The sequence below is a fragment of the Xiphophorus couchianus genome, chromosome 9 (genome assembly GCF_001444195.1).
Source record: "Xiphophorus couchianus chromosome 9, X_couchianus-1.0, whole genome shotgun sequence".
Taxonomy (NCBI): domain Eukaryota; kingdom Metazoa; phylum Chordata; class Actinopteri; order Cyprinodontiformes; family Poeciliidae; genus Xiphophorus; species Xiphophorus couchianus.
This window is the reverse complement of record NC_040236.1, coordinates 15,033,171-15,048,696: the sequence shown is the minus strand read 5'-3', so window position 1 is coordinate 15,048,696 and position 15,526 is coordinate 15,033,171. Positions and strand designations below refer to the sequence as shown.

Sequence of the window (15,526 nt, the reverse complement as noted above, 5' to 3'; positions counted from 1 at the left end):
TATTGGAAATGTCTTTGTTATGACAACTTGACATTAACAAAGAAATTATGATTTGACATAAATTTGTTATAAAAGTAATACTAATTAAACTTTAAAAATTTATGTTATAAAAGCTAAAGTTTAATCAGTAATACTTTTATCTAAGTTGTCATAATAAAGACATTTTGAATAGTGTCAACTTTGTATTAAAAGTGTCATGATTTATCGAATGACACTTTATGACAAGAATCATAAATATTCATGAAGACTTACTCATGTTCATGACAGGTGTTATGTAATGTTTATGACGGTGTCATGACAGCCTTATTCACAATCCGTCAAATAAAGTGTTACCAGGTAAAAGTTTTGTTTTGAGCTCGTCTGGGACTTCTTATGACTTTCTTCCTAGCAATCTTACATAAAGCGTAGATTGGTCAAGTTCATAACTAACACAGCTAATTGGTTTCCTATGATATTTTATTTTATTTAGAGGCATCAGATAAAAGGGGCATGAACACAAATACCACACTTGTTAATTTTCAGCCATTTTTTGTTGGTCTATCAAAGAAAGTACAATAAACACTGTGGTTGCTACATGGCAATAGGCTAGAAACTTAAGAAGAATAATTTTGTAAGGTAATGTATAAACAATCTAGAAAAAAGTGGCTTAACAAAAAAGTTTAGAAGATTTCTCTTTGAAACAGAAAAAGAAAGTTTCAGTTTTCTACATAGCAATTTGTTTTTCTCTTTGCATCAAAAATGGATGCCAGAAGTCAGAAAACACTGTACATCCTCCCTCTGTAATAAATCCCCCATAATTGCCAAAGAAGAATTAGGCTTTGTTCTGCCGCAGTCAGAGAATGTAAAGGTAGCTTTAGTTGCAGCTTTGAAATGTTACTTACCTGGAGCACAGAATAAAGGAATAATTGCAGGAAGTAGTTAAAGAATGAAGAAATGAATGTTTTACCCAGTAATTTAGGGCATACTCTCTGGATGTAAACAGTCATTCTGGGAAAAGCGAACAGGAATGTTTAAGCAGGAATGTACATGGCATTTTAAAGTAAAGCAGTGAAGGGATTTTTGAAAACAAGCCAAGAGATACACACAAGTATATTGAAAGAAAATCCAGTGTTTATTTTACATGAAACACATAAAAAGACAAAACCTCAAAAATGCATAATTTCACATTTTTGGATGGTGAACCAAAAATATTTAAGAGATTGTATCTTAAAATGCAACACAAAGAGGCATGACAGGAAAACTTGTTATGCTCTTTTATGATCATTTCTAATCAAAAGCAACCATCAGTTGCTAATAGAAACACACTTTTGGATAGGTATATGCTTAAATCACCATACAAAACCTGGTCCTGGATAATAGAAAACAAAGAACAATTTACATTCTCATCACTTCATGTCAAAGCAACAGAAGGTATCATTAGGAGAAGAACCACCTGCCCAGAAAGGTAAGGTATAAACTGAATGTTGTTCTGTATGTACAGTGTATCAATGCTATGTAGGTGGATACAACAATACAAAAAAAAAAAAAAATCCAGCAGGTTTAATTTTAATACAAGTAAAAATAAAAAACAAAATGAAGACTGAGGAAGCCTTCAAATATTTTGTCCAAGTGTGCTTTTCCCCTTGTTCAATTAAGTTTTAAAATAAACTGACAAAAAATAAAATTATGTGTAGCTTCTCTAGGTCTCCGTTAATCTTAAATAAAATAAATCATTTAGGACAAGTCAGTTTGGAAAAAACAAACAACACATAGAAGAGGAAAAAAAGAATGACACAAAATAATAATTTTGACACAAACACAAAACTGAGCAAGACGCATGGAACCAAGAATGTATACCGTTACATAACATTTAGACATAAATATGTCCAGTACTGGTATCTGTTCATAACCATGAGAGAGTGCAAAGACAAAAAAAATATAATAATAATAATAAAGAACTACAATTATTTATGGCTGGAAACAGAGCACTTAAAATACCGTATTTTCTGCACTATAAGGCTTCAATTTTCTCAAAAGCCGACAGTGCGCCTTATAATCCGGTGCGCCTTATATATGGACCAATATTGAGCCACAACAGGTCTCGCAAATACGGTAAGCAGCCGCCGACTTCATTTTCCCCCATAGAAGAAGCGCGCGGTGCATGCTGGGATATATGACTGCGCGAAGCGTGCCGTTTCATTTCCATTTGTGTGTTTGTGTAAAGACCCCAAAATTACTCCTATTAAGAGACACGCTTACGACGCAGAGTTTAAGCTCAAGGCTATCAGTCACGCAGTAGAACACGGGAATAGAGCAGCAGCGAGAGAATTTATCATGAACGAATCAATGGTGCGGAAGTGGAGGAAGCAACAACAGTTCATTTTGGGAATGAACGTAGTTTTCAGAACGCTGGTTTGTAATCTATTAATAAAGTTTGACTGACCTATCTGACTATTTTGTTGACATTCCCCTCAGTGCAGCTCTATCTGATGGATGCATAACGTAACCTCAGCCTCTACTGTAGCGTCTATTCTATGCGCCTTATAATGTGGTGCGCCTTATAGTGCGGAAAATACGGTACGCCAATTAAAGCCAGGTAGATTAAAATGCAAAAAATAAAAATAAAATAATAATAATTCAACTTCCTGAGTTGGTTGAATGTTTTTCTGCTGTGAATGCAATAGCTATATCTTAATATTTTACAAATAAAAAATATTAAAATTTAACAGCACATTCTGTTAGATAAAAACTGAGCCTGTTATGCCTCTAAACACCAACATCAAACAGTTGTTTTTGATGTCTTTAAATATCACTGTGTGAAAAACTCCTAAAAACAGAACTTTTAGGAGTTGAAATACTTGTGTGACGATGATGGGGTGACTCAGAGTTCAATGCTCGACTCCCTGCAGACTAACAATTACCCTGATATGGATGTGAGGGGCTGGAGGGGGGAGTCAGCCTTGCCACCCAAGGAGGCAGCCTCTGCTCTCAGCTTTTGATCTATTCTAATATGGTGCAATTCTGAAAAATGCCTTCCCTTAATTTAAAATCACAAATATAAAATCTGTGGGACCACACAGAGTTTATCCTTATCTATAGAAAATAATCATAAAGTGAGGTGTTTAGGTTATTTCCCAATCGCTGAGGAGTTACGAAGACGACTGGAGGTTAGGATGACGTTACGATGAGCCCATCAGCACTCCGACTGGAGGCGCAGGCTTGCCGTCGGTCGGGGAGTGTTGGTAAAATTTGTCCGTCTGGTTGACCCGGAGCAGCGGCGGGATGCTGGAGGACCTGACGTGGAGGATCCTGGTGTCGGTAACTTCACAGTCGATCTGCATCATCACTTCAAACTCTTTGTCTTTAATAATGCTCTCTGTATCGGCGAGAAAAGAACAGGATGCCTGTGAGCTCATGAGCAAATGCACAAATAAATGAGATCATTTACAGCTTCTTGAACACTTATTGGGACTCTGTTTAGAGACAATTAAAAAGTGTTAAAATAAATACAGGGTATGGTCGTGTGAGATTATTGCAATAGGATTATCCGATCAAGACAAAAAAAAAGAAAAAGAGAAAATGCAAACTCTATTTGGGTTAAATTTATTGATAAAACATCTTTTTGCTATAAAACTATTGAATAAACAGAAACAACAAAAATATTTATTCCTCTTAATCCATTATTTAGGTTATTGAAACATCAGATTGGTGTAAAGTGCTATTATTCCCATTCACTTGTCAAGTTTTCAGGAAATCCTGATCATTTATGCAATTTAAAAAAAACATGGACTGTGGATGTTAGCATTGGGGACGTCTGTGCCTTCAACATGTTTTGCTCCGAGATGGTATTTTAGGCTTGAATAGCTTTGGTCACAGCCTAACTCTTTTTAATACAACAGCAGTCTTTTCTAGCTTCCCATCAGATCGTTGTTTTGAAGCCAATATTAACCCCCATTGGGTCATGAGAAGCAGCAGCACAACAGAAGCAAACAGATACAAATGTTCTGGCCAAGTCCTTTGTATGTATAAAAAAAAAAAAAAAGCAGTTAAAATTTTTAATGGGTTTGAATGAATTATTATGAATTATTCAAAATGAATCCTGTCCAAATCAACACAGATCCACTCATGCACGCCCATCTCTTGTAGATAAGCTGCAGGATGTGCTACAAAGAACAGAGCAAGAAGATGGGTCAAAGTTTTCCATCTCTTGATGTTCCAACCTTGTGGCATGTTATAGGAAAAGACCAATTAGAGCAGCACAAAGTGATAGTTTTAGCCTGCTTAGATGGAGACTTAGTAAAAAAATTTCACTTAAGGTTGTTGTGTTTCTAACTTTTTTGACTACAATTAGAGTCTAATCTGATCTAAAAGCATATTCCAAAGCTTTCCCAGAGGTGATGGTAAGTGATGTTATAAGAATTGCTCACTGAGACAGCAGGGGAAAGGAAGCAACAAGCTGAGCTACAGATGGATCCCAGAGGTGAGTCAGACACCGGATTTCGCCATCGCTGTGATAAACAAAACCTCACAAAACAACAGCGGGGCATGCAAATTGTAGAAAGCTGAACAAGAAAAGGGAGTGCAGGAAGCGAACGCTAACGATGACTCAGGATCCCTGTAGCTGTGTTCAACAAAGCAGAGGAAACCTGGGCAGAGACTCAAACACTGAAAGTAATTTATGTTCATGAGTGAGACTATTGTGTTTGAATAAAGCTTCCAACCACAGACTGTGTATTGGATTGTTATCCTACATAAATACTGCATGTTCTCACAGTCATTTCAACCTACATATAGGCAATTATTTACGTTTCCTTTGATAAATTCAGACTTGGAATCAGATCCGCGACTCAACACTGGTGGTTTGTGGCGCCCCCACTTTCAAACCTTACTCGACGACGAGCAACAGAGCCTTTCAAGTGAGAACTCTTGTGAAATTCTGAGCAAGAAAAAGTAAGCATCAATATGCTTCAAGACCCGTTGGTAAATGCCACATTGGTGTGTTGTGGCCTTTACATCAACAGCTTGAGAACTTGAAGCTCTGATCGTCAGCTGGAGGAGAAAACGCTCCTCATCTGGAGTACACCGCTCTCAGTTTAAGTGCATTTATATGACCCAGAAATGGAGCTGGGGTGTCTATAAAAAATGCCTGGGTGAAAGAAATGGTTTGAAGCTGCCGGCTGTTTTTCAGACACCTGCACAAGACACGAGCTTCTCCTTCTCCAAAAGCTGGATTTTCTGGGATGCAATAAGGCCGGCAGATCTCATCAAACTGGACCATGTGATCGTTTCTGCTGCAGCTGCAGGATTTCATGGGCGAATAAGCCTTGGGCAGGCGAGTTTTGATCTATCTCGGTATGATTTTATCTCCTGGCAAAACTTGATCTTGTGCACCTGCAGTCAAATTTGGATGCTTCGGACGGCCTCAGTGTTTGGAGAGACATCAAAGAAAATCATTTGTTTCTGCATTTCACCATTTTGAAACGCTACATTCACCAGACAAAAGCAGCTCTGTATGAAGTGGATTTTGGAAATCCCAACAGATCCTGGCGAATCTCAATAGCTCAGAATACATTGCTTGTACTTGTGACAGTGCAATGACAATAAAGTTGAATTCTATTCTATTCTATTCTACCATGCAGATGTTAATTCATATCAGGTCATTTACTGTATTTCAAAAAGTGAAATATATAAACTCATTACACAAACTGATCCAATTCAAGCACTTATTTTTCTTTATTTTAGTTTATTCCGATGCTCGTGGCTTACAGCTAAATTAAATAAAAAAATATTTCTTTGATTTTTTTGTTATTGTACTGAAGTACATAAAAAAAAATTTTACATATCAAGATGTCAAACTTCTGAAACGTTTGTCCATGTACTTCACACGTGTGCTTAATATTTGGCTGTAACAGAAGTAAATAGAGCACAATAAAAGTTACTTTTCAATCATTATTCCAATATAAAAAGTGGCCCATATATTTCCCCTCATATTAAGGAGGAAATATGGGGGACACAAACTTGTGCAAAAAACAAGTTTGTGTTTTTTGGACACCCACAAACACACAGGTGCTTAAGAAGTGAAAAATACCCCTTCTAAATTTAGGAACACTAAACAGTTTACAGCTGTAGCATTTCTTGATCATGTGTGTAGAATTGTTTGCAGGTGGATCATCTTTATTTACTACAATGGAACTTAGTATAACATTTGGAAAATACAGCTAATGGTATTAGACTTTGTAAACTTCCAGCTTTGCAACTGTGTAATGCACCACAAACATAATGCAGTAAAATTCTAGACTCAGATTATTTGTCCAACTCATTTTTTCTATCCATCCTTTAATAGATTATCAAAGAATTTGATCTTTAACTTCTTAAGAAGCCTGTGAGAAGAAAGATGAAACACATCAGCGTACAGCCATGAGATTCACCTCAAATAGCAATGCTTTGAAGAGGCTGCCAGATTCACCGACCAACTGCTAGTGGCCTTATTACCCCCTATTTCACTTGAGCCATCTGGAAACGTTCCAGCTGCTGTACGCTGATAAGGCTCTAATGTCCTACAACAATGCATTAATGCATGAGGAAATCTGAGTGAGTCCCTCAGCAGGATGTCAAATGCCAAATTGGAACAAACTCAGAGGATCCATTCATGAAGGAAGCTTTTCTTCCCTCCTTTACATAAGGAAGCATGTCGTCTGCAAAAATAATCGTATCTGAGTGCAGATAATCCTCATTATCATTTTACTAATCTGCACCAAAAAAAAAAAAAAAAGAATTACGGTGCATGATGAATGAAAGCAGCAGCAACTCAACCACTAGATAACAAGTTCTAATGTTTATCATTAACAAAACCACAACCGGTGTGCAACATGAAATAAAGGACCAGTCAAATGAGAAAGAGGAGATTTTTTCATATACTTAACATACAGCAAAATATATTGACAGATTTTAATTAACCTTAAGTTAAAATATATATTGTGTGTCAGAAGAGACAAAATAAATGAGTAATCTTTACAGAAAAGTTTTCTCTCGTTTCATAAAACTCACTGGCCCTGAATCTTGTGCTAAGTTTTGAGAGTTTTTTTTTCCTCCCATGGCTAACCAGTTAAAAAAAAAATCACTGATGTACGATGTCTTTCCCTTATAATGATGCTGTTGCTGTAGAGCTCCTGCAGTGACAGAATGTTGCATCCTGGGTGCACAAAGGAGCATTATGGCAGATAGTTCCTGCCATGAGCTGTTGGACTTTATAACCACCACTGCTGCCAACAGACTCTTTAAGTCTTTATTAGTCTGTTGTTATTTGCAGTTTCTCTAAGTTTCAAATGACATTTGAGCAATCATTTACTTATTACTTTAAATCCAGATGTGCTATTTTTAATGACTGCACTATCATTCCCTTAATTTGCCAATTTGTTTTGATTTTTACCTTTGCATGAATAGGACACCTGAATTTCCAAACTCTGGGACAATAAAATATATTTCAATTCTATTGTTTCCGTCACAATGTACAGTGAGAATCCTATAAAGCAATCTGAAGTGTACCACCCCACCTGCACATGTCGTCATCCAAAAAACATTCTTCTCCATCCAAACATGTCGCTTCCGCTTGATTGAGCTACTTTCAGACTCCGATTGTCAAATAAACACACCTTTCAGTCCTTATAAAAAAAGCAGTACTTTTTTATAAGCCAGATCAAAGCAGTACTTTTAACAGAACTCCTGAACCGAATCAGGCAGTGAAGCTGTACACACAAACCCTTAGATCAAAGCCTCTATCTGCAGCATTCAGTTTTTGACCAAGACAGACCAGACAATCATTTGAAATTAAAACAGTGCATCCACCTCCTTTCCAGATGAGAACCATTAAGTGACTTTAGGAGTATGGCATTCCTAAAAGGAGCACACCATCAGGGAGCTGGAAAGCATTATCTTCCAGTGAGGAGTTCTTTAACAGAGCTGTGCCTTTCTTTTTTCCAAGGGTGTTGGCCCGATAAGTATGTGGAATTGCACTTTCTTTCTTTAAAGTCGCAAATAAAGTCAGTATAAATCAAAAGTGCAACAAGAAGCTGTCATCTGGGTGACACATGGGGGTTATAAACAAAGGGAGACGGCATGTGTGCTGCACAAAATCCCAATCAGGCTTTATTTTGTTATCCTCCGCTGTTTTCTTTCTCATTGCACTTTTTGATGTTGGGTCAAAGAGTTCAGGTCAGATCCCTAATAAAAATATATAACGCTGTCTTGTTTGCTCATTAGATTAGATACTGAATCCTTTGCGAGCATCGATGACAATTTGTGCAAATTGAAACCCTCCTTTATGGGGAGGCAAGGACATTGAGGTCTGATATTTCACTATGAATGCCACCTTTGTTTGGCTGCTAGCTGAAAAAGAGCCGCTGGATTTGACTCCAACTGGCATTTTAATGGTTCATCCTACCAGCACTTTCCACTGCAACAAGACAAACCAAGAACAAATGTTCACTTTCGTTCATCTTTGCCTAAATATTCTCGATGGCTGTGTTTTTCCTGCTGACTAACCAACTCAGATAGACAAGACTCACAATCTCTAAACAAAACTGCTGCTGGTGTGTTGCCACAGACGGTGACGATAACAGAAGAACTGGATAACTTTATCGATGTGATAAAAATAACCATTAAGGTGTCGAAACCAATAGAGCCATTTTATTAACATCCAGTACAGTCATAAAAACAGTATACTGGAGTTCACTGTGTACAGATTTTGTAAAATGCAACATTTGTTCATGATTCTCTCTTTCCATCCTTCATGACCTAACTCTTGAAAGCAGTACTAACAGTCCAGCAGATCTGAGGGTGAAAACCTTACATGAGGTCATAGAAATAAGAACCAAATGGTCACTGTAATTATTCATAAAACAACAATTCGGCAACAAAAGCAAGAGAAAGTCAAAGGCGTTTGCACATCAAATGTTCAGGGGTAACTCATGTATAGCAGGCAGTCAAGTAGATGGATGAGAGCTTCTCAAATGAGCTGGTAAAAATACCCCAGAGCCCACCTCCACAAATGCAACCAAGCAAACTCTCATCACCACCCACTAAGAAGCTGTGTTACAACCGATTACATTCCTCAGGACAGCAGCTTTGCTAATCTGTACATTCAAAATTAACTATTATATTCTAATAATAGTTAATAGTTAATAAATAGGTTAATAAGTTAATAAATAGGTCACTAAATGTCTTCAAAGAGGTGAGAGTTTTCCGATCGTAGGAATGAATTCCTGAACTTGTAAAAAAAAAAATTCTAATTTGGAATTAACACAACTTTGCAACACAATAACTGAACTTAACTGTATCCTAAATACAAAGAACCATAGAAAGAACTAAATAGAAAGAACCATATTCTACTTTAATAAACTAACCTTCCATGAGCAAACTCATAGCAAAGCAGAAAGAGAAATACAATTTGACAGTAGCAAATAGCAAAAATGGTTGGTTCACTGTGATACTGTAGATTTGTAAAAACAAAGTAGTGCATAAGGAGAGAACGCATAACTGTAAAAACAAACTGATTTAAAAAATAACTTTTTCCTTTTAGGTACAGAGCTTATTTAATTAAATATGTTGCAGACCACCAGTGAGACACTCTACTTTCTGAATCTGCTTCCAGCTCCCCTTTTTTATGCTTGAACATGTCTTGAGCAACAAAGCTCTGACTGTAGTGCATGTGCAGCTGCACTTACCATTAACATTCATGGCTGGCAACACGACAGACATCTTGGGTCGACTTCCTTTGTTGTGGTTAGTGGCAGGAAGTAAAAGATGATCCTGAAAACAATGAGGAGAACGTCATCAAGTGGAAAAAGCAATTCACATGGAAATTATGGAAATAAATATCGGGTGCATAAGTTTGTCAACAGGCAGCTGAGGTTGAAACAATCTGAAACTGAACGCTTCCCTGGCTTTGGCTAATCAATGCTGTGGTTCTAATGCAAGGTTATCAGATGCATTTCAAAGCATCAGAAGTATGCAGCCTTGGAATCAGTCGCAGGAAGAAACCCACTCCACCAAGCCAGCTAAATGCACCTCACTGCTTGCAGGAACATGAAACTTCTAAAGAGGAGCTCCTAAAAATACTGCTAATTACGGTGGAACTCATTTAAGTTGGCTAACTTCCAAGTTCAAGTGTGATTTTTAAAGTCCATGAATTTACAAATAGGTTGGAGCAGAGCCCTTAACATTCTGCTGTATTCATTCAAAAATCCATTTGATGTGAGTTTGCAAGAATATTTCGTTTTAGGACGCCTGACTGTGTCCAGGTGTCAAGTATCTGACACAGAAATTCAACCTTGTAAAGAAAATTGGTTGGGATTTTGAAGAGCAACCCAGAAACCAACATTGTCACTGTGTGTAGAGAAACAAGTTCAGCATCAGATTGGACAGAGCAAATGACTTAAATTCACCCACGTAGACAAGTGATTTATGTAGAGGACATTACTTTCATAAAGTGGATGGAATAACAGAACAGAGAACTATCAAAAGAAATATCCCAAAAACACATCAAAACCTGAAATAAAAAGCCCAACATTAAACCTCTGCAACAGCTGAAAACCTTTGGACTAGACTAAAGTCAGTTAGTCTGGTAAATAAACGAAGCCAGAAGCTTGTCAACAGCTTTATGGGGTTCTTCTGCAACTTGCCTAGAGAGTTTATATTTGAGCCTGTGTGTATTAGACCTGCACAATGTATGATCAATGTGTCTATCTCTGCCATAGCAAAAAACTGCCAGAATAACTTATTTTATAGCCTATAACATTTCAGCAACCCTGCATTTAGATGCTCTTAGCCAATAAACAATTTGATTAGCTGGATTTCACTGCCTTTTCTAGCCACACTTGTACATTTTAGGGACTGAGAAGCAACTGATCTGTCAACAGCTAAAGTTCATCACACGCTGCTTATAAAGTTTGGGCTTTGTGAAACTTAAAAAAAAAACGGGGAAGGGAAGTAAATGTGACGACCGTCCCGAGTTGAGAAAAGTCGGCTTAATCAAAACACATTGATTTGAGCAAAATCATTTTTAACGTTGATTTTTTTCCTGAAAGACGGATTCAGTGTCCCATATGCATGCAGCAGTCCAAGACAAAGGATGAGCTTCAGCCAAGACAAACAGATGAACTCAAAAGTGTGACAGAGCGTCTGGAACTGGAGGGCGGGGACAAGCCAGAAAACATCAGTCACATCACTGCTCCTCATCAGGGCAATGGCGAGACGCCGAACTTATTCAAATTACGTGCGAGCTGTTGCTTTTAAGACAACAGTTGGAGTTTCCTTGAACCTTATTGACACAACATACAATAATAGTCAGCAGTAACTATGATCTCATCCTAGAGCACTTACATAAAGGCGTTGATAGGAACACAATGCAAAACATTCTGCAAAGCTGGAAACTGACAGAGAACGAGTGTCATATTTTCCTTCCTCCTTCAGAGTTTTACTTTCCATCGAATCAGAGATGCAGGTGCTACAACAAACTAGACCCGCACTTGACTATTTGTTTACTCAACCCTGGTACAATGTGATGAACTGCGGGACTTCAACTGTTGGAGAGGCCCTGAACGAGCGATAATGAGCAACATGGTGTTTTCACCTTGAGGAACACATGTTGGCATGGTAGTGGATGGACTAATCTAAACAAATGTTAAATTTAACCCAGAGCTTTGGCAGTTCTGTAATAACATCACAGAATCCAGAAGAAAACAAGGGAACACATATTTATATGGACACACACATATACACACACTGGGAGCCAGGAAACAAAATACAGGCAAATAAACTGAGTAAGAGTTAATGAAACACTATACGAAACAAACTCTCATATTGAGGACTGAGATCTTGATCTGGACCGCTATTTTCAGTGTTTCTAGAAGGACTTCAGAACACACAGTGTTTTATTTACACTTTTTAAATATATTTATTTATTTTTTTTTAAATGTTATCCTTTTTCCAAATTTCATCGTTTAATTCTTAGAATAAAACCCAGGAATTTGTGATGGACAAGGAAAACCTCCTAGAGATATTGTTCAATATTGCAATGTCCATATCATTGAAATAGAGACACAAACAAATTGACAAAGTAAAGAAACTTAACTTACATTTGGGTTTGGACTGAAAAATGTCAATATGATTATACAGTAATGGCAAATATTCACTATTTATTAGGATCTTGTAGTTTTACACATTAAACCAAAAAAACTTCTTTGCTTTGTTTCATATAGTAGATCATCAACATTGATGAAATCTGATGCAGATTGGTTTTACCAACTTAAAGAGACTTTAGTGGTCCATGGCTGCTTTTCACTCCAATGTGAATGTGCCAAATTAGAGGTCAAATACTACACATATACAATAAAATATGTGTTTTCCTCTCAGTTATTTATTTTTACTTTTCAAAAGAACATAATCCTGAAATTTGCTCAATTAAGCCAGAATGGAAGAACACCCCATCTCATTTTGCAAAACCTTAATGAACTTTATCTCTTCATAAAAGCGCTGTTAGAAACTTTGTATTTGTTGGCCATACTAGGAGAGAGTTCCCATAATAACAAAATGCACATTACATTTAAGAAATGATATTGAAAAATGATGATAAGGATTAATCTGTGATGGACTGGCGAGAACCCCGCCTCTCGCCCAATGGCCGCTGGAGATGGGCATCAGTTGAAATAAAAAAAATGTGGATTTAATCCTGCTTGTGAGAAAGGAGTAATTTACTTCCATCTGAATGATGAGGATTTAACTCACCCTCCGAAAAGAAACCACGTAGAAAGTGTCTGGGCGGCGATGGAGCTCATCAAAGAAGTCACTGTAGACGTGCTGACGTGCGTAGTAAACCTGCAGCTCACTGCCTGAATTTCTGTTAACAGGTTATAGAGACAACATTAATACCAATAAATGATTAAATAACTAAATAAAAATGAAATAAAAAATAGGGTAAATAAACTAATATTTGCTCAGCAGATAAACCATACACTCTACTCATATAGGGATGAAGCTGCATCACAAAAAAGAAAAATAAGCCTAAAGCACAACAACAAACATCTCTGAAAAGAAAACAGAAAAAGACTCACTTTTCCTCTGTATTTTCTCCATACGGGACAGTGACAATTTGGACAATTTCATCTTCCTTTTTATCCATTTTCTGCTGAGAAAATGAACAGAATTAGTTCTTATATTTATGTAAACACATCAAGAAACAGTTCAAAAGAGAAGAAAGAAACTGCAGCAGTGCTGTCCACCACATAAACACAGAATAGCCTTAAAATACATAGCTGAAAACTTGGGACAGAATGACACACGTCCTTACAACCAATCAACTGTAGTGATCACGTAAGTCTCAGAGTCACTTCATTACTGCCTCTCTGAGGAAAAATGTTGGAAAAGAGAGCAGGGGGGCTCTAATCCCAAAGCTCCCCTTGAAGTGTTATGTTTACTTTCTCAGGGCTGCCAGATTAAACCCTGGCCTAAAATGAGAGGCGGAAAAAGGGGAAGACGTGAGCGGAGGTGAAAAAGTGGTGAAAGGGAGGATTTAAATTGCAGAAATACCTAACACTGCAGATCACAACCTGGTTTACAAAGGAGGCGCCATTTGCAAAACAAATTTTGAACACTATGCATCAGGTAGCTTTCTCATAGCAGCCAGTAAGACTGCATTTCTGTTGTGGATTACCAGGATGTCTCTGATGGGTTTATGGTTGTTGTTACTCATGTGTCTGGTTTTGGTCTGCTGTACTTCATGACGGTGGACCCAACCCCTCAATTCATGAGCCAACCTGTCAAGTTAGATCAGTGAGAATTGATTAATTTTGTGACTTTATGAAAAAAAAAGTGGAAAACCTAAAGGTCAAAACAATATTTCAGTACTAACTCAATACACTTGGTCCTGTTGACAGAAGGCTGGCAGGGGGGAGAAGGTCTGAGAAAGTCGGGACTTTTCACGACCATCAGTGCCTTATCCTCCGATCTGCAACAACATCGAAAGAGACGCCGTCAGATTTAAAAAAAATACATATATACATACATATATACTGTATATATATATATATATATATAGATTAACTGAAAACACACCAATGAATGGAAATAAAATCACAGATTGGTAGACAGATGATTGAATGAATGACCACCAGAGATAGAGAGAAAAAAGTGAGTGCAGCCACCCAACAGGCCGCACCCAGGATGTCGATGACGGATGAAGACGATGGTCCAAGAGACGCAGGGTTTACGTATACTGGTGATTAGCAGTACAGATTTTTACATCATTTTCCATTTTTTATTCTACTCTGGCTTTCATCACCTCTCTGGGACTGAATCATTCAATGAATGAGTCATACGGTTGAAAATGCTGATGGTGACAGTAAACAGTCAGAAACAACCTAAATGGAGGGTTGGAAAACATGCAACTAACTTAGTCTTTCTCCTGGGCTTTCCTAATGTGAGTAAACTGTTGACCCCTGGCAACCTCACTATGGATAAGCGCGTTAGATTGGTGGATGGATGGATCTCCACAGAAATGAACAGACTTTGTTCAGCCAACTGGCAATAAATTTGCACTTACTCATGATAGACGCAAAAAAGCAAGCTAGCTAGTCGCAGAATGCAATGAAGATGCTCGAGTGTGACTCAAACTTTTTCCCAACAGAAAAGTTTGATGTGAAAAATAAAAAATAAAAGGGATTAACCCTCCCACCTCCTTAAGAGACGGGGTTAATAGCAGGTTCATTGAGGGTTGGCACTGACCTCAAGTACACTTTTACAATTTTCTTTCGTGTGTGTGGTTTCAGGAACTGACGGTCTCATGGGACACCCCGTTTTCCTGCTGTAAAACCATGACGATACTTTCAGAGAGTCACACTAAGACCATTGCAGGGTCTAATAGTCCTGTTAATTCAAAATTTAAACCCTTTGATTAACATATTAAAGGTCAACTTACTTTTCTGAACCAATTTAAGAAATTTTAAGGCTTTAATTTGAATTTAAGACTTTTTGCAGACTCCCTGTAATGTTTTGAAAATAATGCTATGCAGTCTTCCAATGCAGATTTCGTACCAACAAAGGTGCCTCCTGTACTGCCAAATATATTTTTTAAAACTCATTTGTACTTGATGTCACCATCTCCTCTTATGATTTACAGTCAGAGGAAATTCAAGAGGCAGCTTTTCTTGGCATGTTGATGAAGGAAATGTATTGTGATAGAGATTACAGTTAACTCCACACTCAAAGCAAAGAATATTTGCTTTGAGTATTTCAGTATGTATATATATATATATATATATATATATATATATATATATATATATATATATATATATATATATATATCAGGGAGGACTGTTTGCTAGAAAATAGTGGGAGCAACTTTTTTGGCACACACCTGAGACCACAGAACTTCGCTGTCCATTAGACTTTGCAACCCTTTCGAGCTTGAAGACGTCAGCGACCTTTCTTCTAAGTGTTGAATTTCTTTAGATTGGGCGAGACGTGAAGCTCATTGAAGTCTTATTTCATG

The 15,526-nt window shown here is 37.4% G+C and overlaps 1 protein-coding gene across 2 annotated transcripts in view; it reads right to left on the bottom strand.

The window, feature by feature from the left end:
* Positions 1-2,769: 2,769 nt before the first annotated feature.
* atf6 (activating transcription factor 6) overlaps positions 2,770-15,526 on the bottom strand; it is a 31,448-nt gene continuing 18,691 nt past the window's right edge. The window contains exons 11-16 of one of the 2 annotated variants that reach the window (XM_028026626.1): positions 13,886-13,981; positions 13,688-13,790; positions 13,089-13,162; positions 12,763-12,874; positions 9,702-9,786; positions 2,770-3,355 (exon numbers count right to left, since the gene is read on the bottom strand). In XM_028026626.1, the coding sequence (XP_027882427.1) occupies positions 3,159-3,355; positions 9,702-9,786; positions 12,763-12,874; positions 13,089-13,162; positions 13,688-13,790; positions 13,886-13,981 (667 nt within the window). In that variant the 3' untranslated portion in view covers positions 2,770-3,158. The remainder of the gene's footprint in view (positions 3,356-9,701; positions 9,787-12,762; positions 12,875-13,088; positions 13,163-13,687; positions 13,791-13,885; positions 13,982-15,526) is intronic. The other variant, XM_028026627.1, reaches the window with a different exon arrangement.